The 25,092-nt window shown below is 40.9% G+C and overlaps 1 protein-coding gene and 1 long non-coding RNA gene across 4 annotated transcripts in view; one reads left to right on the forward strand and one right to left on the reverse strand.

Annotated features, from left to right (window-relative positions):
- The window catches only part of LOC119468000, a 67,395-nt gene that overhangs the window by 40,016 nt on the left and 2,287 nt on the right, over positions 1 to 25,092 (reverse strand). The window lies entirely within an intron of this gene.
- PDCD1LG2 (programmed cell death 1 ligand 2) overlaps positions 8,728 to 25,092 on the forward strand; it is a 59,925-nt gene continuing 43,560 nt past the window's right edge. For both annotated transcript variants that reach the window (XM_017506859.2, XM_017506858.2), the window contains exons 1-2: positions 8,728 to 9,094; positions 19,829 to 19,897. In XM_017506859.2, the coding sequence (XP_017362348.1) occupies positions 19,843 to 19,897 (55 nt within the window). In that variant the 5' untranslated portion in view covers positions 8,728 to 9,094; positions 19,829 to 19,842. The remainder of the gene's footprint in view (positions 9,095 to 19,828; positions 19,898 to 25,092) is intronic.

A 25,092-nucleotide genomic window follows, 5' to 3' on the forward strand; every position in this document is an offset into this window, starting at 1 on the left:
TACCTGCAGGGGAAGGAGGCAAGATAGCTAACTAGATGCAGCCAGAAGAAACATCTGTCACGGAGATACTACCAGATCTTCAGAGGGAAAGCATCAAGAGTGGACAGAGGGAAGATACAGAGGGTGAGCTGAAGCAGGCGGAAGCTGGGAATCCTGCACGGGACTACCACACACTGGGACTTGTTCCTGGCCCCCAACAACTCCTGAAGAAGGGGTAAGTTGAACAGGCAAGGAGTAACACGCTCTTGCCATGGGCCTCTGGAATCATGACAGGAGGAGAGCCCTCAACCACTATGGACACTTGAGTTGACAGGGAGAGCTGCTTACAGAAGTGGTAGGGGTAGAGGTCCAGCTGATGTGCAGCCCAGTGGGTTTGGTGCAAGAGTGTTTGTGGTGGAGCACAGCTAGGATGCCCATCTCCCTAGGCTCAACTTGCTCCCATAGGAGACCTTAGTACCAGGGGAACTGTCAGTTCTAAATTCTGCAGGGCAGTGTTGCCCATGAAATGGGGCTGGTCTGACTTCGGCACCTTTTGGTCTGCTGGCCTCTCCCAGGGCCCCAGCCTGGCCATGCCTGCTTGCAGTGCAGACACAGTGTACCTTCTGGGGGCCCACATCATAGCTCCTGCGTTGGCAGACCACGCCAGACTGGCAGAGTGCTGCAGCAGAGTGGCTCTCATGGACATACACCAGCCCACCCAGCCCATCCCCTAACTGCAGCCTCCCCCATACTGCTTTGCGTCCACACACTTGCCCACAGTCACGCCTCACATCACTTTGTCAGTGCCTGTGTGCACAGGCAGACCTCACCTTCCCTTCCCCACCAGCATATATGTGAGTGTGTGCCCTGCCATGCCACTGCTGCTGATGTGAGTGCACCCTATCCCTCTTTCCCCTGCAGCACTGCCCACTGTGATGGCAATGACATTGTCATCAGAGTGTGGTTGGGCATGGAGCCACCACCCCACCCCAATCAGCCCCTTGCCCCTGTGCCAACACTCCCTATGACATAAAAAAACAGCTGACCGACCTCTGCCCTGTGCAACCACTGCCACCCATGAGAATGTGCACAGAGGGCACACATAGCCTTGCATCTACCAGCATTCTGTTCCCATGCTAACACAAACACTGGTGCAAATGTGTGCACAGTTGCTGGTGAGGGTCCTCCAACCTGCCTGAGCCATGCTACCACTGCTGCTGCTATGAACATCTGCACAAAGGCTGGCACCCCGGAACTCACTAGCATCCTGCGGCAGCCAACAAGTGTGCACCCCACTGCACTGCTGCTGCCACTGTGACTGGCACATGCAAGTGAGGATGGATCATGCTTCCACAGCCCTACAAAGCACTTAGCTGGCACCATGCCTCAGAGTCTTGTGATTAGCAGTCCAGGAGCACCTCAGGCCCCTCCAACACAACAGGTTCCCAACCTCAAGGAGCCAGAGAACAAGGCCAGGGCCTGATACCAGTCCCCCAGAGTTAGAGCATGCAGCCAGGAGTCCCGAGCTGAGCTTTAGCCCCCTAAAATCTTCCAGAAATGAAGCCAGTCTACTGAACCCATCTTATACCACAATAAAAACCTCAAGGTCATCAAATATGACAAAAATGGGGGAGGGGGAAAATACCAAAAACAGGAACATCAAAGATTGAAGGAACATCATCCAACAAAGATGAGAAAAAACCAGGACAAGAACTCTGGCAACTAAAAGCCAGATGGTCTTCTTTCCTCCAAACGATCACACCAGTTCCCCAATAAGGGAAGATGAGATAGCTGAAATGACAGAAATAGAATTCAGAATGTGGATAAGAACAAAGATCGTCATGATTCAGGAACACTGAAACCTAATCTAAGGAAGCTAAGAATTACAATAAAACAACATAGGAGCTGACAGACAAAATAGTCAGTATAGAAAAGAATGTAACTGAATTGATAGAGCTGAAAAATATACTAAAAGAATTTCATAATGCAATTGCAAATATTAACAGCAGAATAGAACAAGCTGAGGAAAGAATCTCAGAACTTGAAGACTGGCTTTCTGAAATAAGACAGTCAGATAAGAATAGAGAAAAAAGAATAAAAAGGAACAAACAAAACCTCTAAGAAATATGATATTATATAAACAAATTAAATCTATAATGTATTGGTGTTCCTGCAAAAGATGGGGAGAATGGGAGCAACCTGGAAAACATATTTCAGCATATCATTCATGAGAACTTCCCAACCTAGCTAGAGAGGCCAACATTCAAATTCAGGAAATGCAGAGAATGCCCATAAGATACTGTACAAGATTGTCCCCAAGACACATAATCATCAGATTCTCCAAGGTGGAAATGAAAGAAAAAAATGTTAAAAGCAGCTAGAGAGAAAGAATAGGTCATCTGCAAAGGGAAGCCCATCAGACTAACAGCAGACCTCTCAGTGAAACCCTATGAGCCAGAAGAGATTAGAGGCCTATATTCCATATTATTAAAGAAAATAAATTCTAACAAAGAATTTCATATCCAGTCAAACTAAGCTTCATAAGTGAAGAAGAAAAAAGATCCTTTACAGACAAGCAAATGCTGAGGGAATACATTACCACCAGGCCTGCTCACACAAGCGCTCCTAAAAGAAGCACTAAATATAATAAGGAAAGACAGTCATCAGCCTCTACAAAAATGCAGTTAAGTGCATAGACCAGTGACAGTATAAAGAAACCATACAAACAATGCTCCCAATTAAAAGGCACAGAGTGGTAAGCTGGATAAAGAAGCAAGACCCAATGGCATGCTGTCTTCAACGGACTCATATCACCTACAGTGACACACATAGGCTCAAAATAAAGGGATAGAAAAAAAATCTATCAAGAAAATAGAAAACAGGGTTTCAATCCTAATTTCAGACAACATAGACTTTAAACCAAAAAAGATCAAAAAAGACCAAGACAGGCATTACATAATGGTAAAGAGTTGGACAAGAAGATGTAACTATCCTAAATATATCTGCACCCAATACACAAGCAATCAGATTCATAAAAAAAGTTCTTAGAGACCTTTAAAGAGACTCAGACTTTCACACAACAATAGGAGGAGACTTCAAAACCCCACTGACAATATTAGACAGATCATCAAGTCAGAAAATTAACAAAGATACTCAGAACCTGAACTCAACACTGGACCAAATGGACCTGATAGACATCTATAGAACTCTCCAACCAAAAACAAAAGAACATACATTCTTCTCATTGCCACATGGCACATACTCCCAAATCAACCACAATCAGACATAAAACAATCCTCAGCAAATGCAAAAGACTAAAATCATACCAATCACTCTGTCAAACCACAGTGCAATAAAAATAGAAATCAAGACTAAAAACATTGCTCAAAACAATACAGTTATGTGGAAATTAAACAATCTGCTCCTGAATGACATTCGGGTAAACAATGAAATTAAGGCAGAAATCAGTAAGTTTTTTTAAAGTAATGAGAACAAAGACACAACATACCAGAATCTCCAGGACACAGCTAGAGCAGTGTTACAAGGGAAATTTACAGCACGAGGTTCCCACATCAAAAAGTTAGAAAGGTCTCAAATTAGCAACCTAACATCACAACTAAAAGAACTAGATAAACAAGAGCAAACCAACCCCAAAGCTACCAGAAGATGAGAAATAGCCAAAATCAGAGCTGAACTGCAGGAGAAGGAGACATGAAAAACCATTCAAAAGATCAATGAATCCAGGAGCTGGTTTTCTGGAAAAAAAAAAAAAAAAAAGATAGACTGCTAGCTAGATTAATAAAGAAGAAAAGAGAGAAGATCCAAATAAACACAATCAGAATCAACAAAATGAATATTACCACTGGCCCCACAGAAATACAAATAACCATCAGAGACTATTATGAACACCTCTATGAACACAAACTAGAAAATCTAGAAGAAATTTATAAATGTCTGGACACATTCACCCTCCCAAGAATAAACCAGGAAGAAATTGAATCCCTGCACAGACCAATAACAAGCTACATAGTTGAATCAGTAATAAATAGCCTACCAACCCCCACCACTCAAAAATAATAATAATAAGCAGCCCAGGACCTGATGGATTTGCAGTCAAATTCTTCCAGATATTCAAAGAAGACCTAGTATTATTCCTACGGAAACTATTCCAAAACAATTGAGGAGAAGGGGCCCCTCCCCAGCTCATTCTATGAGGCCAGCATAATCCTGATACCAAAAACTCGAAGAGACACAACAAAAAAAGGAACCTTCAGGCCAATGTCCTTGAAAAACATTGATGCAAGAATCCTCAACAAAATACTGAATCCAGCAGCACATCAAAACGCTAATCCACCATGATCAAGTAGGCTTTATCCCCAGGATGCAAGGTTGGTTCAACATGCTCAAATCAATAAATGTGATTAATTACATAAACAGGACTAAAGACAAAAACCACATGATTATCTCAATAGATGCAGAAAGGCTTTTTATAAAATTCAACATTTCTTTATGTTAAAAATGCTTAACAAACTAAGTATTGAAGGAACATACCTCAAAATAAGAGCCATCTATGACAAACCCACAGTCAACATCATATTGAATGAGCAAAAACTGGAAGCTTTCCCCTTGAAAACCTGCACAAGACAAAGATGCCCTCTCTCATCACTCCTATTCAACATAGTATTGTAAGTTCTGACCAGAGCAATCAGACAAGAGAAAGGAAGAAAAGGCATTCAAATAGGAAGAGGGGAAGTCAAAGTATCCCTGTTTGCAGATGACATGATTCTATACCTAGAAAACCCCCTAGTCTCAGCCCCAAAGCTCCTTAAGCTGATAAACAACCTCAGCAAAGTTTTAGGATACAAAATGAATGTAAAAAAAATCACTAGCATTCCTATACACCAACAGCCAAGCCAAGAGCCAAACCAGGAGCACAATTCCATTTACAACTATCACAAAAAGAACAAAATACCTAGGAATACAGCTAAATAGGGAGGTGAAAGAGCTCTACAATGAGAATTACAAAATACCGCTCAAAGAAATCAGACATGACACAAACAAATGAGAAAACATTCCATACTCACGGACAGGAAGAATCAGTATCATTAAAATGGCCATACTGCCCAAAGCAATTTATAGATTCAATGCTATTTCTACCAAACTACCAGTGACATTCTTCACTGAACTAGAAAAAGCTATTTTAAAATTGATATGGAAACAACAAAAAGCCCAAACAGCCAAAGCGATCAAAGCACAAAGAACAAAGCCAGAAGTATCATGCTACCAGACTTCAAACTATACTACAGGGGAACAGTAGCCAAAACACCACGGTACTAGTACAAAAACAGACGCATAGACCAATGGAACAGAATTGAGAACCCAGAAAAGCTGCACACCTACAACTATCTGATCTTTGACAAAGTTGACAAAAACAAGCAATGGAGAAAGGACTTCCGATTCAATAAATGGTGGTGGGATAACTGGCTAACCATATACAGAAGACGGAAACTAGACTCCTTCCTTACCCCAGATACAAAAATCAACTCAAGATGGATTAACAACTTAAATGTAAAACCTAAAACTATAAAAAACCCTGGAGACAACCTAGGCAATACCATTGCCTAGGTGAAGTGAGTGAAGATTTCATGACAAAGACACCAAAAGCAATTGCAACAAAATCAAACATTGACAAATGGGATCCAGTTAAACTAAAGAGCTTCTATGAAGCAATAGAAACTATCAACAGAGTAAACACACAACCTACAGAATGGGAGAAAATTTTTGCAAAATATGCCTCTGACAAAAGTCTAATATCTAGTATCTATAAGGGACTTAAACTTAAAAAAAACCAAACAACACAATTAAAAAGTCAAATGACATGAACAGGCATTTTTCAAAAGACGACATATATGTGCCCAACAAGCATACAAAACAGCTCAATATTACTGAACGTTAAAGAAATGCAAATCAAAATCACAATGAGATATCATCTCACACCAGTCAGAATGGCTATTATTAAAAAGTTAATAAGTAACGGATGCTGACAAGGTTGTGGAGAAAAGGGAATGCTTATACACTACTGGTGGAGAGTAAATTATTTCAATTGTAAAAATTGTGGAAAGCAGCATGGCAATTCTTCAAAGAGCTAAAAACAGAACTACCATTCAATCCAGCAATCCCATTACTGCGTATATACCCAAAGGAATGTAAATCATTCTGTCACAAAGACATATGCACACACGTTAATCACAGCACTATTCACAATAGCAAAGACATAGAATCAACTTAAATGCCTGTCAGTAACAGATTGGATAAAGAAAATGTGGTACATATAAAACATGGAATACAGCCATAAAAAAGAGCATGTCTTTTGCAGGAACGTGGATGGAGCTGGAAGCCATTATCCTCAGCAACTTAACGCAGGGACAGAAAACCAAATACCACGTTCTCACATATAAGTGGGAACTAAATGATAAGAACACATGGACACGAAGAGGGGAACAACGGACACTGGAGCCTACCTGAGGGTGGCGGCCCCAGGGAGGAGGGAGATGAGAAAAAAAATTACTGGGTGCTAGGCTTAGCATCTAGGTGACAAAATAATCTGTATGACAAAACTTCATGACAAGAGTTTATGCAACAAACTTGAAAATCTAAACTAAAAGTTTAACAAAAAAACTAAAAAAGTTACCTGCAAGTCCTCCACCAAGAAATGCCTTGATTAAAACCTTGGTATGTACCCCGCCCCATTATTTTCTTTAGATATACAGATTTATGAGGCAGGCTAATGTGCTGAGATACTAGCTTGAGTTTTATTTGGCCCTGCTGTGAAAACACCTGGACCTTCCTTTGCTTCAGGATGCCCTGAACTGTGGAGAAACAGCGCTGAACTGCCCAAAGGAAAGTGTGAAGAGGAGAGGCAGGCCAAGCTGGAGAAAGGCTACCTAAGACAGAGGAAAGGGAATTGTGGTGAGTGCACCTCACTCCTAAAAAGGGACAGGAACTCTGGGAGGGTTAGGTGTGCTTTCCATAGATACTAAAACTCAAAGCCACACAGGGGACATATGTCCATTCCTCAGCCAGTCACTGCAGCCAGAAACAGAGGGTCAGGTAAGAGAATGGCAACTCCTATGGAAACCACAAGCCTAGAGCCATGGGTGTAGAAGTAGGTCCCCAGAGGAAGGACGGCTCCCATAGACACAGCCCCAACTCTTGCAGTCTAGGCAGCCTCTCCCATTTGTAGGTACTACACAGCTTCGCAGTACTTCTTGAAGTACTTCTTGTTCAACGGACGGAGTGAAAAGAGATGCAGGACAAGGAGGAGAAAAGAAGAGCCTTGCTTTTACAGAAGAAAAACAAGGAGGCAGGGAAGCCTTAGAGGACAGGCAACCAGAGAGGACAAGATGCATTAGAAAAATGCAACTAAGAAAACATCCTCTGTCTGGTGTTCAGATGCCCATCTCTGCTGATCCTACCCCTATAAGCACAAGAAAAAGGGAAGGAGGTAGCAGGACAAGGATTGATCATCCAGGTCTATATTCAAGTTGGCCTTTTCTTGCCATGTGGTTTTAATCTCTCCAATCACAAGCCTCATGGTATAGTGGGGCCACTGAGGTATTAGTTCAAATTCAGCCATGAAACTAAGGAAACATTGCTTGATCTTGAACCTGTTTTCTCATGTGTATAATGGGTCTAACTCTAAACCACACATTGCACTGAGAATGAAATGCGGCACTGTGAAATGAAGTGAGACTGGTTGAATAATGTTTCCCCCAAATTCATGTTTACCAAGGACCTGTAGAATTGTGAACTTATTTGGAAATAGGGTGTACGCAGAAGTAGTCTAAATGAGGTCATACTACATTAGGGTAGGCACTAATCCAACGGCTGGTATCCTTGTAAGAGGAGAGGAATATAGATACACACAGCAAGGGATGCCATTTGAAGATGGAGGCAGAGATTGAAGCAATGCAACTATAAGTCAAGGAATGCCAAGGGCTTGAGGTCATGTGTTACAGAAGCCCCAGGAAGCTAGTAAATTTCCTGGCACAGTGCTAAGACATGCTGGTATTCTTAGTTCTGTTCCTTTCCCCATTCCTAAATGTGTTTCAGGGACACCGGGGAAGCTGGAACACATTTAAGAGTAGGGGAAAGAGAGGGAATGAAAGGGTGTGAAAAACTCTCAAGGGGTGTTAAAAAAAAAAAAAACTCTCAACAAACTGGGTATTGAAGGAACATAAATCGAAATAATAAGAGCCATCTATGATGAACTTACAGCCAACATCACACTGAATGGGCAAAAGCTGGAAGCATGCCCCTTGGAAAACACAAGACAAGGCTGCCTTCTCTTACCACTCCTATTCAACATAGTATTGAAAGTCCTGGCCAGAGCGATCAGGCAAAAGAAAGAAGAAAGAAAGAAAGAAAGAAAAGAAAGAAAGAGAGAGAGAAAGAGAAAGAAAGAAAAAGAAAGAAAGAAAGAAAGAAAGAAGGAAAGAAAGAAAGAAAGAAAGAAAGAAAGAAAGGAAAGAAAAGGCATCCAATAGGAAGAGAGGAAGTCAAACTACCCCTGTTTGCAGATGACATGATTTTATATCTAGAAAATTCCATAGTCTCAGCCCAAAGAGCTCCTTAAGCTGATAAACTTCAGCAAAGTTTCAGGAAACAACATGAACATGCAGAAGTCAGTAGCATTCCTAAACACCAACCACAGCTAAGCCGAGAGCCAAATCAGGAATGCAATCCCGTTCACAGACAAACTGCTGAAAGCAAAACCAAAACTTCCCTAACAAGACAGACTTTCGTCAGTTCCTCAGAACCAGTTCTGGTTTGACTTACCCCCATGTTACAGCAAACCTTGAGCTAAATGAACAACACTTTTTCTGTTGGTAAATAGGTCTTAACACCAATCCTGATGAATTTTTTGTTACCCATCCTCATATGTCCAGGCTAAAAAAAAAAAATCCTGGGTTGGAGCTACTGCATGCTGATGGTTTTGTTTTTCCTTTTGGCTGTGCATTTTGGTGGCTACTATAAGGAAATCTGACGCGAACAGCAACTGTTTTTTGTTGTTTTCTTTTGCATCTTTACCTGCGGAGCTGTGACAAGTCCTTACGTAAGTATTGAGTGGGTTGAGACATTCTCATAGTGTTTGTGTTATGGACCATGATGAGGCTGCCAAGGTGGGGGAAGGGTGGCCTACCTTCTCTTCACACCATTTGAGGCAGGAGACATTCTGCCTCAGAAATTGTGCTAAGGGACACAAACAAGATGCCCCCAGATTTCACTCACTTGTCGCTATGCATATCGTTCTTGTACAGTTTTATAAAGTAAGATATTTTCTGCATCAAAGATGTGCACTGTAAAAAAATTTATTCTTTTTTTTTTTTGAGACAGAATCTCACTCTGTTGCTCAGACTGGAATGCAGTGGTACGATCTCGGCTCACTGCAACCTCCGCCTCCCAGGTTCAAGCAATTCTCCTGCCTCAGCCTCCTAAGTAGCTGGAATTACAGGGACATGACACCATGCTCGGCTAATTTTTTATATTTTTAGTAGAGATGGAGTTTTACCGTGTTGGTCAGGTTTGTCTTGAACTCCTTACCTGGCTTCTCAAGGTGCTGAGATTACAGGCGTGAAGCCACCAGGCCTGGCCAAAATTTAACTATTCTTAAGATTGTCTTTCAGCTTTGAGTTTTGGGAAGCTTAATGGTTAAGAATTTAAAAATCTGTTTTCCTATGACCGACATCTGTTTGTGATTATCTATTTAGCAGGCAGTGATCACTCCAGGCTGGCCTTTGTTTACAAGCTATGCCTAAAAGTCAGCTGTCAGAAAAAAAAAAACAAAAACAAAAACCTCAAAACTATTATCTTAATAGCTAATAGAGGTAATCATTATTGAACAAAAGCATGATTTGGGGATTATGGAAAGGCTTATTTTTCCATATAAAATGATCAGAGAAAAGGTAAACAAATTAAAGAGAACTGCAACAATTGTTATGATTGCTCACAGCCTGGGTGCTCTGAGCAGAACAGCAATGGCAATGAGTTCATGTGGAGGGGATGGAGATGGAGAAGCTTGAGTGAGCTTACTGACTAATCAGGACTTTTAACCCTGAAATACTATGGCTCTGGGGGGCAGGGAATGAGAGAACTAAATTGACAAAATGCAGAGTAAAAATATTCAGTGTAAGCATTAACGAGACAGTTGTATCAGAGTCAAATACGGAGTTGGCCTGGATGTCCTCCAAGCTCCTTTCCAAGCCTAAGATTCTGTGAGTAGATGAACAATCCTGCTCCTGCTGCTCTTGCCACTGGAACCTGATCTGTTTGCCTTCATCACTTGAGCTCTCCCATCAGCAGTCTTCGTTGTCTGCTACTTCAGGATCTCTTTTGTCCAGATTTCTCCTTTTTCATTGAAGTGGAGCTCCTCATAGACAAGAAGCACATCTTTAAGGTTCTCTGAGTCCCAAGGTCCTAGTGCAGTGCCTGGCAATACACGCAGGTGTTACTGGGTGCTTGCCGAATTGTTGAATGGATTTATTTGATGAAATGTCAGGAGAATCACCAGAAATGGGATGTTTGGGTAATGGACAGGGGACAGTTGGAGGTTGAATTGAAAAAGGAGATGATAGAGACAGTATTATGCTTCATGCTTCAGAGTTTGCTTTACAATGCATTGGACAGCAACCAGTAAATTGTTGTATGTCATTTTAATTCCACGTGTTAATCTCCAAATGTGTCATATGTCTAATTGTTGCATACTTGGGTTACTCTGTCAAAAGGCAACTACAGTATCACCTCCTCATGCCACACCCTGCTCCACTGTAGGTGAGCTCGCTAACCTTCAAGTCAACTCATAGAATTCCAGGATAGACAAAAGCATCTGAAAGTTATCTAGCCCCAGTCACCTCTGATGCCTTCCAGCTGTGTCTAACACACCTGTGGGCTGACTTCCAGTCCTTAGTCTTCATGGTTCCCTATGGCGAACTGCCCCTGCTTTGAGGGATTTTTCTCCATTGCCTCATAAGTACTACTATGGGGTAGATTCTGATACTCTTTGGACAACCTTATCTCTGCCTTCACTGGTCCTCTGCTCCTGCTCTCCAAATGTTGGGCATTCCTGAGTTCAGATCTTTTCTTTATAATCTTTCTTTTTATATTTTCCCATCAGATGGTTCATTCATTCCTCAATATCAACTAACATTTCCGTATTAGAAATAACTTCCTTATCTTTAGCCCTAAATTTTGTCCCAAACTCTGAACCTATAATATTTTGGAATGCTTATGCCTTTCCCAGACTAAAACCAAGCTCACTGTCTTCCCTCTACAGGCAGCTCCCGATCTTCTATTTCTCCCTGCCACCCCTTATGCCCCCATGGCTTCAATACTGTCTTGATGATCTGGCTTTAAAACCACAGTCAATCTTGTTGCTTTTCTCTTTGTCTCTCGTGCATGACTGATCAGTAGTCAATTGTTTTGTCAATTGTTTTATAATATGTCTCTTCTTCCTCTTGTTTCCCTTTTCTGACCTGAAGTTAGGGCCTTGTTACCAAACATCTAGATGAATACAATGACCCCCTAATTGAGTGACTCTCTGCCAATTCCACAACTCTATACTGAAAAAAATAGATTTAATCTTTTTCAGATACTCCTTTGGTATTGTCACTCAGTTTTTGAGTGACTGCCACTATCTCCCCATTGGCAGCTCTGTCTGGCATTAAGCCCTTGACATTCTCAACCTAAGTGTCAAGCCAAATTACCCTGTTCATTGTCCCCTCAACATACCTGTGCATTTGCACCTCTAGACTGCTTCTGAGTCATCTATGCAGTGCCCTTTAGAATAGCTTCAACCTCAAATCCTACCCGTGCTTCTAAGGCCTAGTTCAAATCCCACCCCTCTGCGAAGTCTCCCTTCCTCCAGTCAACTTCTAGGGTTTTTGCAATTTTATCACTTGTTTTACATCAGTTTTACCATTTTTCATGTGTGAGAGTTTTAACCTTCCAATTATGGTACGATGTCTTTAAGGGTAAGGGCCCTTTCTTAGAGGAAACCCTCGGTGAATTCTCCAATGGTGAATTCTTCTATGACTTATCACAACTTTCCAATAAAAAGGCTTACAAAAGGTGGGAACTCATTTAAGTGCTCCATTAAATTGAATAGAATAGCATCTTAAGGCTACTGGTAGTCTATCTATGCCACAGACGGTTTAGAGATCAAATAATTACTCACACACCTATGAAAACACAGCAGTGGCTCTAATATCCCTCCCAAAACTCAAATGTCTACTGGGTTTGGCAGGCAACAAAAATAAGTGAATCCAGCTAGGTCTAATACAATGGAGAATGGTAGGACCTGGGGCATAACTTACTCAAAGGCATTAAAATTCAGATTATTTTCAGACATTGCTAATTACAATTACTGTCTTAGATGCTTGGCTTTAAAATAGTGGTTAGCTCAGGTATTTCAGATCAATTGGGTGTGTATCTATCTATGTCTTCATGGATAACCAGGGCTCTGCTAGACACGGGGAGAAGGAAGAAGCAAAAGAGATTAAACTGGCAATATTCAACAAAGAATGAAGTATTTTACAAACTCGAAGCTTTAGGCTGGTTATTATTACACAAAGGAATGAATTGCTAGGGTTCTTGAGATATTTCCATAGAATGTCTATGCCTCACTTATTGTACAGACCAGAGAATTCCATAAAAGCACTGGCTGTGTCTTATTCACCTTTGTATACTAGAGCTTGGCAAATACCAAGTAAATGTTTTGAATAAACAAAAGAGATAATTAAACTTTCAGCACCACAATTATTCTAATTTCATCTATCAATTTGGAAATAGAAGTCCACAGACAGTAGAAATGGCAAGAAACTAGGCCTATAGCAACCAAGAAGTGAAACTGCTAGAACCCACCATCATTTTTGATCCTCTTGCACATTTTGCTTGAAAAAAATTTCCACATTTTGTGTTTACAAACTTATCCTCAGAAGTTACGGATGTTTCCTTGATTTCTCTGGAAAGATACAACTTCCTACTGTAGTTGAGTACATTGATATTAGTACTTCTTATGTAGAAATAAGCAGCATAAGCTGGGCAATGTAGCATGCACCTATAGTCCCAGCTACTTGGGAGGCTGAGGCAGGAGGATCACCTGAAGCCAGAGTTTGCTTGAGGCCAGGAATTTGAGGCTGCAGTGCTCTATGATCATACCTGTGAATAGTCACTACACTACAAGTTGAGCAATGAGTGAAACCCAGTCTCTAAAGAAAAAAAGAAAGACAAAAAAAGATCTAAAATTGAGTATAAACTGATAAATACAAGGCAGACAAGAAATATCCTGAAAGGCACAACAGTTACGCAGACATTCGCTTGGGAAGCTCAGGGGAGGATTTATAAAGGAGGCGGCCCTGAGTGAGTCTTAAAAAATGGGTAGACTTTTACCAGGTGAGATCTTAGTGAAGTTAGTGAGAGAAGTCGTCATATAGGAATTCATGGGATTTTTAGACAAAAGATTACCACCCTTATAAGTGATAGTGACAATGAATGTGAAGAATGTTTACCACCTGCAAAGTATTTTTCACATACCTTGTCCAAGTTCCCACAAGCATTTCTGTTCATTACCTGTGGTTTGGTCAAGAGACCCAGATATTAGAGAACTTGTTGATTTCCAGTTTCTAACTCTTCCCAATACAATTAAGATGAAAATGGACAGCCACATAGGAATAGACATCAAGAAATTTATTTACAAAACACAAGTGAATTTTAAAAGTGGAGACTAAAGAGGTGGCATGGTGTTTGAATGTGTTCATTTTGTCTCCTGGAGAAAAGTCAGCACAATGCTCATTCAGCTAAAGAAGTGTTTGTGTTATAGCTCTTTCAGTCCACCATTCGCCAGGTCCTGAGCTCTTGTCCCACATGCAGAAAAAATAAGGTGTGCAGACAACTGGAGGGTGAGCAAGGCCAAGAGGAGCTTCACTGAGTGACAGAACAGCTTTCAGGAGACCCAAAGTGGGTAGCACCTTTCCACAGGCAGGTGGTCCCAATGAGTGTTCAGCTCTCAGCAGAGAGGAGACCTGCAGTGGATAGTTCCTTACCACAGGCAGGTCATCCCAGAGAGTCGAGGCAGCTCCTCCCTGCAGCTGGTAGTCCCAATGTCGGTTCAATTATGGCTGAGTCCAGGGTTTTTACAGGCTCAGAAGGGAGAAAATGTGTGCTGATTAGTCCATGGGCAGCCATGGAAGGGCCAAAAAATGCATTGTAAGTTCTCGCTCCAAGCTGTGGACTCCACCGATGATTGGCAACCTGGTCCCCAGGCTTTGGGACATCCCTGACTTGAAGGTGGGGTTTCACTGGGGACCTAACACCTTCCTGCCAAGGAACCCGTCTGCCTCTTGCTATCAACATGCTGTCCCTGACGCCCAGGCTGTTTGTGCCGGGAGGTGCCTGCAGGCCTGCCTTGAGCCACCCTCAGCCCCTGCTCAGCCTCCCTCCTGTGCTTGTCAGCAGAGGCAGCAGGGGCTGGTGTATCAGCACCATCCTGAGTATGCACATGCCTGGCCAGGTTATGGTAGCACCTAGAGTTGGCCACAACTCTGCTCCACTCAGGAGCAGGTGCCAGGAGCAGGAAGAGGCCAGGGAGGGGGAGGAGGCACTTTCAAGTTTGTGGGAGCAGGGGACTTCCTGGGCCCCTGAGAGTGCAGAGATGCCTGGTTCCCGAGCCACAGCTGGGCAGCTGCGGCTGTGCCTGGGAGCATGGGGCTCCCACCCCGCCAACTCAGTAGGGGGCGGGGCTCCCACGTGTTCTTGGCCCCGCTGGCTCTGCACAGCGTGCAGTCCTGACCACACCTCCCCCACTGCAGCTGCTCTAGATAGGCAGCTGTGGCCATCTCTGTGACCTACGATTGTGCCACTGACTCAACCCTGGACAACAGAGAGAGACCTATATGGTATGTTAGATGGTAATGACTGCTTTCTGGGTGAAAAGATAACTAAGGATTGTTGGGAATGCTGGGGCAGGGTTGGAGTGCTCTTACAATTTTATATAAGACAGTCTCAGCAGAAAGAACAATGAAAATGTCCTGGTAGACGGACATGCACACCCGCAGCAAGGTCCTCCCTTAGGGGTTGCATCTGTGAAAGAAGCCACACAGGCCTGGAAGCAGGCTTAGGGAATTCCCATTCAGGCTGGGAATTCCAGTGTCCCAAGGACAGATTGCAATGGATGGTGGTTGGTAGGTTGGTAGGTCAAGGGCTCCAGATAACACCTCTCAGCCCTGCAAACACCTTACCCTCAGTGAGAAGCATGGCCACAGTGGGATCCTCTAAAGCATGAGGTCCAAGACAGAGGCCCCTCTTGTCTTGGCTGCTGGAAAAACTGGATTTTACACTGAGTGGAATGTTGAGCCATCAGAAGGTTTTAAGCAGATGTGGTTTGACTTATATTTTTTAAAACCACCCCGGCTGCAGAATCAACTGCAGGAAGGCAAAATTGGAATCACAGAGTGCAGGTGTCAGACTACTGCAGAAATCACCATGAGAGATGACAATGACTCTAACTGATATGGAAGCAGTGGAGGTGGTAAGAAATGGTCAGATTCTGGATATATTTGAAGAAGGGCCAATAGAGTTTGTTAATGAATCAGACGTAGAGTGAGAAAAGAAAGCACTCAAGATGACTCTAATGTTCTTTATAACAGTGTCTGTTCCCCAGTTTGTTCAAGAAGACAGTGTGCCAGGAAAGTCCCCTTGGAAGGGAAGGAAGAAGGGGAAGTTAAAGCCAGTGGCGGGTGATCCAGGAGTCTTTTCTGTTGCTACATCTATGTTACATGCCGTCCTTTCATGTTCTAAAAATAAGAATGCTGACAAGTGCCAGGCCTGTTGGTGCAGCTTAAGGTGATACCATTTCTGGATATATTTGCATTTTAATAAGGAAGGGTATCTTCAGATCAAGCTAAGGTATGCCATGAGCATTTTCCAGTAGAAAGCACATAATTCTGTTCCCAGTTGTTACCTGCTGTAAGATCCCCCTTTCTAAAATAAAAACAAGAATACAGTTCACTGAGGACCTCACATTTCTCTCTACCTACTGACTCATTTCTCTTCTCCTTTTTATAGCACTCTTCTTGAGAGAGTTGCCTATATTTGTCACTACATCTTTACCCATTCTCTCTTGAACCCATTCAAGATTTCATCTGTACAAAACTCACTGATACTGTGCTTGTCAGGATCATCCATGACCTCAATACTGCTAAAGGCAACTCTCAAGAGCATTTGGCTCTATGATCACACCTTTGTAGCACTGTGTTTTAAAATACAGGTTTTATTATTATTTAGGTATGGTGAGGCCAACATATCAGGAAATTACTGTAATTGAAAAGAAAGTATATTATACTCACAGATCCTAAGAGAAGAGAGCACACTATGCCACAAAGGGCCACATGGGGAAGCACGAGGGTCAGCCAGGAGGTGGGTGGGGGGTGGGCAAGATCTTTACTGTGTTTTCAACAGGAAGAAATGGGTGAGGCAGGGAGAGTAGATTTAGAATTAGTTAATATGAATAATTTCAGCAGGCTCTGGGGCACAGGGGCTGTCACTAGTCTTCTGGTACCTAGCCCTGGGGTGATTAGGGCAGGTGGTTAGTGTCGGGAATGTGAAAGCCCCAGTAAATGAGGCAGTTGTGGGTATGGGCTCTGGAATGGGCTGCTTTGCATTTAAAAGGTGTGCCCATGGCCTAGTGGTTACTCTCTTTTAGAGGTTAGAATTGGCTAACCCTAGGAGGTGCAGTCCCTTCATGGTCAGCAAGGCCCTGAATGTCAAAGCATCAGAATACAGAAAATAAAATGTATAGATAATACATACTGCCATTTGCCTTTGTACCTTTCCTCTCAATCTTCTCTACTGGTGACCTCTCTTCACGAAGTTTTATAAATGTTGGAATACTCCGCATCTCAGTCCTCAGGCACTCTCTTTCCTATCTCTCTGTAGGTGATATCATACAGATATCCATGACTTTAACACTTCTGCATTGATGACTCCTAAATTTACCTCTCTACCCCAACTGCCTAAGAAACACCTCCACTTGGATGTCTAATAGGCATTTTAAACCAAACCTACACCAAACACAACTTTTTCCCCTTCTCTAATCTGCTTCTCCGTCAGGCTTCTCCATTGCCCTAGTGATTCAAGCCCGAAACTTGGGAATTTTCCTAGATTTCTCTATTTTTTTCAAACTATATATGCAGCCTGTCAGCAGTTTCCTTCAGGTCTTTTTTCAAACTATAGAAGATCTAAATAAAGGAAAGACATGCCGTATTCATGAATTGGAAGACTAAATATTATTCGGCTGGCTGTATTGCCCAAATGGATCTATGGATTCAATGCAATCCCTGCCAAAATTCCAGCTTCCTTTGTCTGCAGAAATGAGAAAGTTGGCCCTAAATTTAATTTGGAAATGTAGGGAAGCAAGAATACCCCCTAAAAAAAATCTTGAAAAAGACTAACTAAGTTGGAGGACTAACACTTTCCAATTTCAAAACTTACTACAAAGCTACAGTAATCAACACTGGGTGGTACTGACATTGGACAGATGTTGAGTTCAATAAAATAGAATTGAGAAATAAGTCCTTACATATATGATCAATTGATGTTTTGCAAGGGTGCCAAGACAATTCAATAGGGAAAGAATAATTTCATCAACAAATTGTACAGGCACAACTGAATGTCCACAATCAATAGAATAAATTTGGAACTAAAGTTCTCATATTTAGGTTTTTTATCCATTTTGTTTAATTTTTGTATATGGTATGAGGTAAGGCTCCAAATTTGTTCTTTTACATGTGGATATCCAGTTGTTCCTGTACAATTGCTCCATTTATATTTATCTTAGCAGAAAATACAAATGTAAATCTTTGTGCCTAGAAACCTAGGCAATGGTTTCTTAGATATATCACCTAAAGCACAAACAATGAAAGAAAATATAGATAAATTGGATCTTTTGTGTTTCAAAATTAAACAAAATTGAAATTAAAACATTTATGCTTCACAGGACTCTATCAAGAAACTGAAAAGACAGTGTGTAGAATGGGAGAAAATATTTCCAAATCATATATTTTACAAATAGTTTGACAATTCCTCAAAAAGTTAATATAGAGTTACTACTTAATTCAGCAATTCTACTCCTACATATGTACCCAAGATAATTGAAAGTATACATAGACAAAGACTTATATATAAGTTTTCACAGCAACATTATTCATAATAGCCAACAAACAGAAACAATCCAAATGACCATCAACTGATGAATGAGTAAGCAAAATATGGTATATCATACAATGAAATATTAGTCACAAAAGGAATGCAGTCCTGATATGTGCAACAAAACGGATGAACCTTGAAAACATTATGCTCAGTGAAAAAAGCCAGCCACAAAAGTCCACATATTGTATGATTTTGCTTGCATGAAATATCCAGAATAAGTAATTGACAGAGACAGAAACTAGATTAGTGGTTGCCAAGGGCCATAGGGAAAGGGAAGGGGGGATAGCAAGTTTCTGCTATCAGGTCAGGGGTTCCTTTTCAGGGTAATGAAAATATTGCAAAATTGGATAACGGTGTTTGTTGCACAACTCTGTGAATATACAAAAACCATTAAGTCATGCACTTAAAAAAAAAGTCTGTGTTTTAAATCTATATACACACATATACATATATAACCCTCTTTTGCATATCAATGATACTTTAATAAAGCTGTTGAAATTTTTAAAATAAAATTTTAAAACAAAGAAAAAATATATAAGATCTCCAACAGACCACTTTTCACCTCCACTAGCCCCATTACTCTGACCTATCAGCATTTCTGCAAAGACATTCCTAACTGATCTCACTGCTTGTAATCTTGCCAGCAACCTCTTCCTCCCAGCAATAGTCTATTGCCTACACCAAAGCTAAGTTGTCCTTAATGATGTGAATGAGGTTCTGTCATTCTCCTGATCCAAACCCTCCACTGCTTTTCATCACACTGAGAGCAGCTCTGCTGTTACCTCATTTAGATGTATGGCTCCAACAGATTTCCCTTGAAGAAAGGATTCTATGGCTGATAAAAGTTGGAAAGCCTCCTTGGTTTCAAACCATTATCAAATTAGATGTGTGCTCTGTCCCTTTCCTCAACCATAAGAAGTCCATGGATAAAGCAAGCTTCAGAGCAAAAGAGAAAGCACGGGAGATGGAGCAGGACCAAGGTAGGGCATTACCAGCCCCACCCTCATCAGAGCCAGTTCCCTACTCTCCCTGTCTAAACCTCTTAGTGGGGTGGTTGAAGTGATAGGAAAACTCAATGGCAGCACTCAAAAGCACCCAACTACTTTGTCCACTCAGTCAACTATCAAGTATTTATTGAGAATGTAGCTCTGTTCTACGAAGCCCTATTTTCAAGTGTTAGACTCTCAGACTTCCAGTCCAGGTAAAGAAGATGGTGTCCATTATTCACTTGACAAACAAAGTTGGAGTTCAAGGGCCAGCTATTGAAAAAAGCTATGGAAAGCTTCATGAGACATGCAGATAACTGCCAATATGTGTGGCTCACAAGGACTGGTTCATATTCAGAAAAGGTCATTAGAAAAGGAAGAAGAACTTCTCATTTGGATTTATAAAGAGTGTCTTGCTTACTCTTAATTTATATCTCTTCTTCTCCAGGAAATCAACCTATAAGTTCTCTTCCCAGCTCCACTCTACCAAGGTCTATCACCTTCCCCAAACAATTTTTATTTCCCTGTTTCAAAAGTGAACAAAGCACCAAAGACCTAGCAAAGTTTCATAAGACCCTGAGACTTTCCATTGTCTATTTCAGATCAAGTACAGAACATGATCTTCCTCCTGCTCATGTTGAGCCTGGAATTGCAGCTTCAACAGACAGCAGGTAAGAAAGAACAAAGGGAGAGGCTTGAGAAAGAAGAGCAAGTGGTGGCCCCTAGCCAAAGCCAAAAATGAGAATGTGGTCCTCAGGCTGAGGGCTTTCTCTGAGAAGAAGTATGATTTCTGGGCTATTCCAAGCACCACAAAAAGAAGAGTGCCCAAGGTGGCTTGTAGATACCCATGTCCCTATCTGACAGAAATGGGAACTGAGAATATTGCTCCATCTATCCCCACTATCCAGTGAGGGTAATGACAAGAAGACAATATCACTCAGACCATGTAAATCTAAACTGATACAAGAGGACAGGGGTTGAGTTCCCTTAAATGTGAGATGCTAAGCAGCTGTCACCTTCCTTTCTGGCAGGGAGAGGTGGACATCGTTACTCTAAAGAGAATGTCTGGAAGACACTCTGCATATTATTAGATGTTTCTGTGAGTTTTTCTTTCGAAAAGCAACAGTAGCAGCTGTTGGTCATTCATACCTTAATGTGGTTTACTGAGTCTTCCTACAACCCAAATGAACAATGAACCTTAAGGCTATCCCTTTGGACTTGGAGAAAGGACTTCTATTAGAGGATGAGGGTGAGCAGGAAGAAAAGCAATTTCACAGTTGGTTGTTCTCCTGGGGAAGGTAGTTCAGACCATTTAAGGGTGCAGTCAGGACCATGAGTATACTATTTTGGATGAACACCAGGAGGTAAGAGAGTAAGACAGAAGTGGGGACAGAGGATCAAGTCTTCAAGATAGTAGTCCCAGCCCCATGAGAAATCATCTTTCTGCTCATGATTGAGAAATAATGGCTCCCTTGGCACTTGATAATCTTTTGAAAAGCTTTCTCCTCCCTGCTGGCTGGTTCCAGATCACTCTGTATCCAGTCACACTCCTGTCACTCCCTTGAGCTGCCCAGCCTGGTCTGGCACTAGAGACATGGACTTGGGGCCCTCCTCAAAGGAAGACCCTGAGATATTTTGCTTACTCCTACTCTGCTTCTGCCTGCAGGGCCAGCTAAAGGAACATTTCATGTTTTCTTTGCAAGGAACCCTGCCTGGTTGGAATTTTAGAGCAAGCAAAAGAGGCAAACACTTCCATGCTACCAAACAGCTTCAAGTTTCCACAGTGATAAGGGAACTAAGGGCCAAAAGACACTGCTGTTCCCCATCCTGTGGCAGGACTGGGAGTTTCTGGAGAAACCTTGGGAAATGTGTAACCTCTGTGGGTTTGCAGCTTAAAAACACTGAGATCCTGGTTTTCTGTCTTTGTTTTTTGCCTTTTCTCTTAGGAAAGGAGTGAGCTAGGATAACAAGGGGCAGCATTTTTTATCCCTCATTGACTCTTTCTACAGAGGAAGGATCTTCTAAGATAATCAGCACAAGGCAATGAAGATAGGCACTAGCTCCCAGTTAGGTATACTAATGGGGCAAAAGGAAGAGTATTTACATTTATTAAGGATTCATTAAATGCTAGATACTGTGCTAGGCAATTTACATATGGTATAGTTCATTTAATCTTCACAATGATCATTTTGCAGGTGAGGGAACTGGAACTCAGAAAAGCTATTTAATTTCCCCAAGATTACATAGTTATTAGGTGACACGGGCAAGATTTCAATAGAGTTACTTTGCTGTGCTACCATGATGATGGTAATCAAAAATGGCAGACAACTCATAAATTTTCCAACTTTGGAATGGGTTTTTGCACTGAAGTCTGAATATGGACATGTAGTGAATGTTTATTCTGGACATTCACAGAATGAAAACAATATGTGTAATTATGTTGCTGAATTAACTGAAAGGAAAGTAAAATTGTAGCACTTTCTCACTTTCTTCACAAATTTGGAATTCTCTGCTTTCTACTATGCGGATAACGTAAGTTCAAACAAGTATTAAATACCTACCTAAATTAGAATGCCCTCTCCTCATGGGATTTTTAAAAATTCTTGTCATTTCATGTCTTTTTAATTAAAGAGTTTTGATTTCAGAGGAGGGTATCTGAAAAAGGAAATAACAAAAAAACTAAAGGATCTGAGAAATAATGTTTACTTCTGGGGAGGGGAAGAGTTTTAGGATGGCGGTAAAAGGAATAGTCTTATCCATTTTGGGTATTCAAGTTTTTGTTTGTTTGTTTGTTTTTTACAAGAAGCATGTATTAGGTATTATTTGTATAATAAAATATAATTTTAAAAATATAAGAAATCTCTCATATAAAAATATGAGAGTAATCAGACTACAACACCCAGTGCCTGAGAGGGAGCCACAGCTATCAGGGTGGCCAGCCAGACAGAAGACCACATTTTCTTCCTTGCTCCTTGTATAGCCCCAGACCTGTATGCTTCATTGAAAGGAAAAGAAGATATATGAATTGAATCGATATGATGCTTAGTACCCTGTCTGTGCACATTTCTTTTCTATTTTTAATTTTAAAAATAACACTTGGGTAGGCCCAGTGGCTTACGCCTATAATCCTAGCACTTTGGGAGGCTGAGGCGGGTGGATCACCTGGTCAGGAGTTCAACACCAGCTTGGCCAACATAGTGAAACTCCTTTCTACTAAAAATAAAAAATAAAAAAATAAATAAATAAAATTAGCTGGGCATGGTGATGGATACCTGCAATCCCAGCTACTTAAAAAAAACAAAAACAAAAACAAAAACACTTTTGGTGGTATTCTCAGTCATTACAAATAAATAAATCTAATCCAAATGCCCTGGAGAATTTGACTCCAGGAATAGATCTAGAAGAACTTCAACTGGAGAATAGATAGAGAAATCGTGGTATATTTGCAGAATATATATTATATATATAATATATAGCATGTGAATAAATTAATTACAAAAACGTGTGACTCTTAGAGCATAAGGTTGAGTAAAAAAAAAAAATAAAAAGCCCAGAAGATAACATATAGCACAATGTCCTTTTCATAAATAAATATATTGCTTAAGCATACCTTATATAGAGAAGATAAAGCTTAAAAAGTAAAGAAGAAGCTGGGCTGGGCACAGTGGCTCATGCCTGTAATCCCAGCACTTTGGGAGGCTGAGGTGGGCAGATCACCTGAGGTCAGGAGTTCAAGACCAGCCTGACCAACATGGAGAAATCCGTCTCTATTAAAAAAAAAAGAAGCTGGGTGCGGTGGTTCACGCCTTATAATCCCAGCACTTTGGGAGGATAAGGCAGGTAGATCATGAGGTCAGGAGATGGAGACCATCCTGGCTAACATGGTCAAACCCCGTCTCTACTAAAAATACAAAAATTAGCTGGGCATGGTGCCGCATGCCTATAATGCCAGCTACTAGGGAGGCTGAGGCAGGAGAATCGCTTGAACCAGCGAGTTGGAGGTTCTGGTGAGCTCAGATCACGTCACTGTATTCCAGCCTGGGTGACAGGGCAAGACTCTGTCTCAAAAAAAAAAAAAAAAAAAAAGAAGAGATTGGCCCAGTATTCAGGATGGCAATTACCTCTAGTGCAGGTAGTAGATATACATCATTAGTAATGTGCCAGCTCTTAGGGTAGGCGGTAGGTTCACAGATGTTCATTTTACTTAATTAAATATATTTTGAAATTTTTCTCTATTTAAAGCTTTCTGTGATAAAATATATCACAGATAGAGAAAACCACATGAAACAACTATAAAGATTAACATTACAATAAGGTGATTACTTTTATAACCACCACCTAGGTTATAAAGGAGAACTCTGCCAGCTCCCCAGAAATGCTTCACCTGCCCTAGCCCAATATAACCTCCATTGCAAATACTCTTCATAGCACTATCCTATATGCCCTTTACTTTCTCCCTTTTTAAAATTAATTTTTAAAATTAAAACAAAATTTTTAGAGACAGGGTCTTGCTTTATCATCCATGCTGGAGTGCAGTGGCCCAACCACAGTTCACTGCACCCTCCAACTCCTGGGATCAAGTGATTCTCCTGCCTCAGCCTCCTGAGTAGCTAGGACTACAGGCATGTACCACCCTGTCTGGCTAATTTTTTTAATGTTTTTAGAGACGAGGTCTTGCTATGTTACACAGGTTGGCCTCAAACTCCTCATCTCAAGAAATCCTTCTGCCCCAGCCCCACAAAGCACTGAGATCACATGAGTGAGCCACTACTCTCAGCCTGCCCTTTATTTTTTCATAAAAAAAGTTGCCAAAGAGGACTAAAAGTTTTACTAAGCATTCAATAAATTTATAGTTTCCAAATCAGCAAATATAGACATCCCTCATTTTTAAGGCGATCTATGTATTTTGTTGGAAATGATGTAATTTATTTAACCAGTTCCCTATTGGTGGACATTATAATTATTTCCATTTTCTTCTGCTAGATTAATCATTGAAAAAAATATGTGCCTCCTAAAGACTGTGATGAAAGTTCCCTCTGAATAAAATTCAAACCATTAATCATTAACTCTTTCCTTGCTTGTATGCTCTTTGGATGCTCTACTGTGTTATCTATAAAATAATTTAAAGTTTGAAGTGAAAAATTAGGGTAAAACATTTTATATCATTTTTAAAGTAGGTATATATGGATGTATTTATATATATATATATGTTTAAGTTTATATACCATAACATTCATTCTTTTTGTTAAAAAGTCTTATGAATTTTAACAAACGCATAGTCATATACCTACCATGACCACAGTGAACATCCAGGATAGTTCCATCCCTTGCCAAACAAACAAAAAGCCTCTCCCAAGTCTTAAGCCCAGGCACCTACTGATTTATTTTCTGTCCTTACAGTTTTGTCTTTTCTAGAATGTCATATAAATGGGATTATTCATTAGATGTCCTTTTGTATCTGGCTTCTTTCACTTAACATAAAGCATTTGAAATTCATTTGTATTATTGTATGAATCAATAGTTCATACCTTTTTGCTGTTGAGTATATTCTATTGTATATATACTACATTTAGTTTATAAATTCCCCAGTTGGGGTACATTTGGGTATTTCCCATTTTGGGTGATTACAAATAAAGTTGTTATAAATATTTGCATATAGGTTTTTTGTGTGAACACAGGTTTTCATTTCACTTGGATAAATACCTAGAAGTGGGATTGCTAGGTCAATTGGTAAGTGTATGGTTTATTATAAGAAACTGCCAAACCTTTCCATAGTGGCTGTACCATTTTGCATTCCCACTAGCAAGTGTACGAGAGTTCTAATTGTTCCTCATCCTTGCCAACACTGGTATTCTTTTCTTTTTTT

Source organism: Cebus imitator, unplaced genomic scaffold, assembly GCF_001604975.1.
Source record: "Cebus imitator isolate Cc_AM_T3 unplaced genomic scaffold, Cebus_imitator-1.0 Scaffold364, whole genome shotgun sequence".
Classification (NCBI taxonomy): domain Eukaryota; kingdom Metazoa; phylum Chordata; class Mammalia; order Primates; family Cebidae; genus Cebus; species Cebus imitator.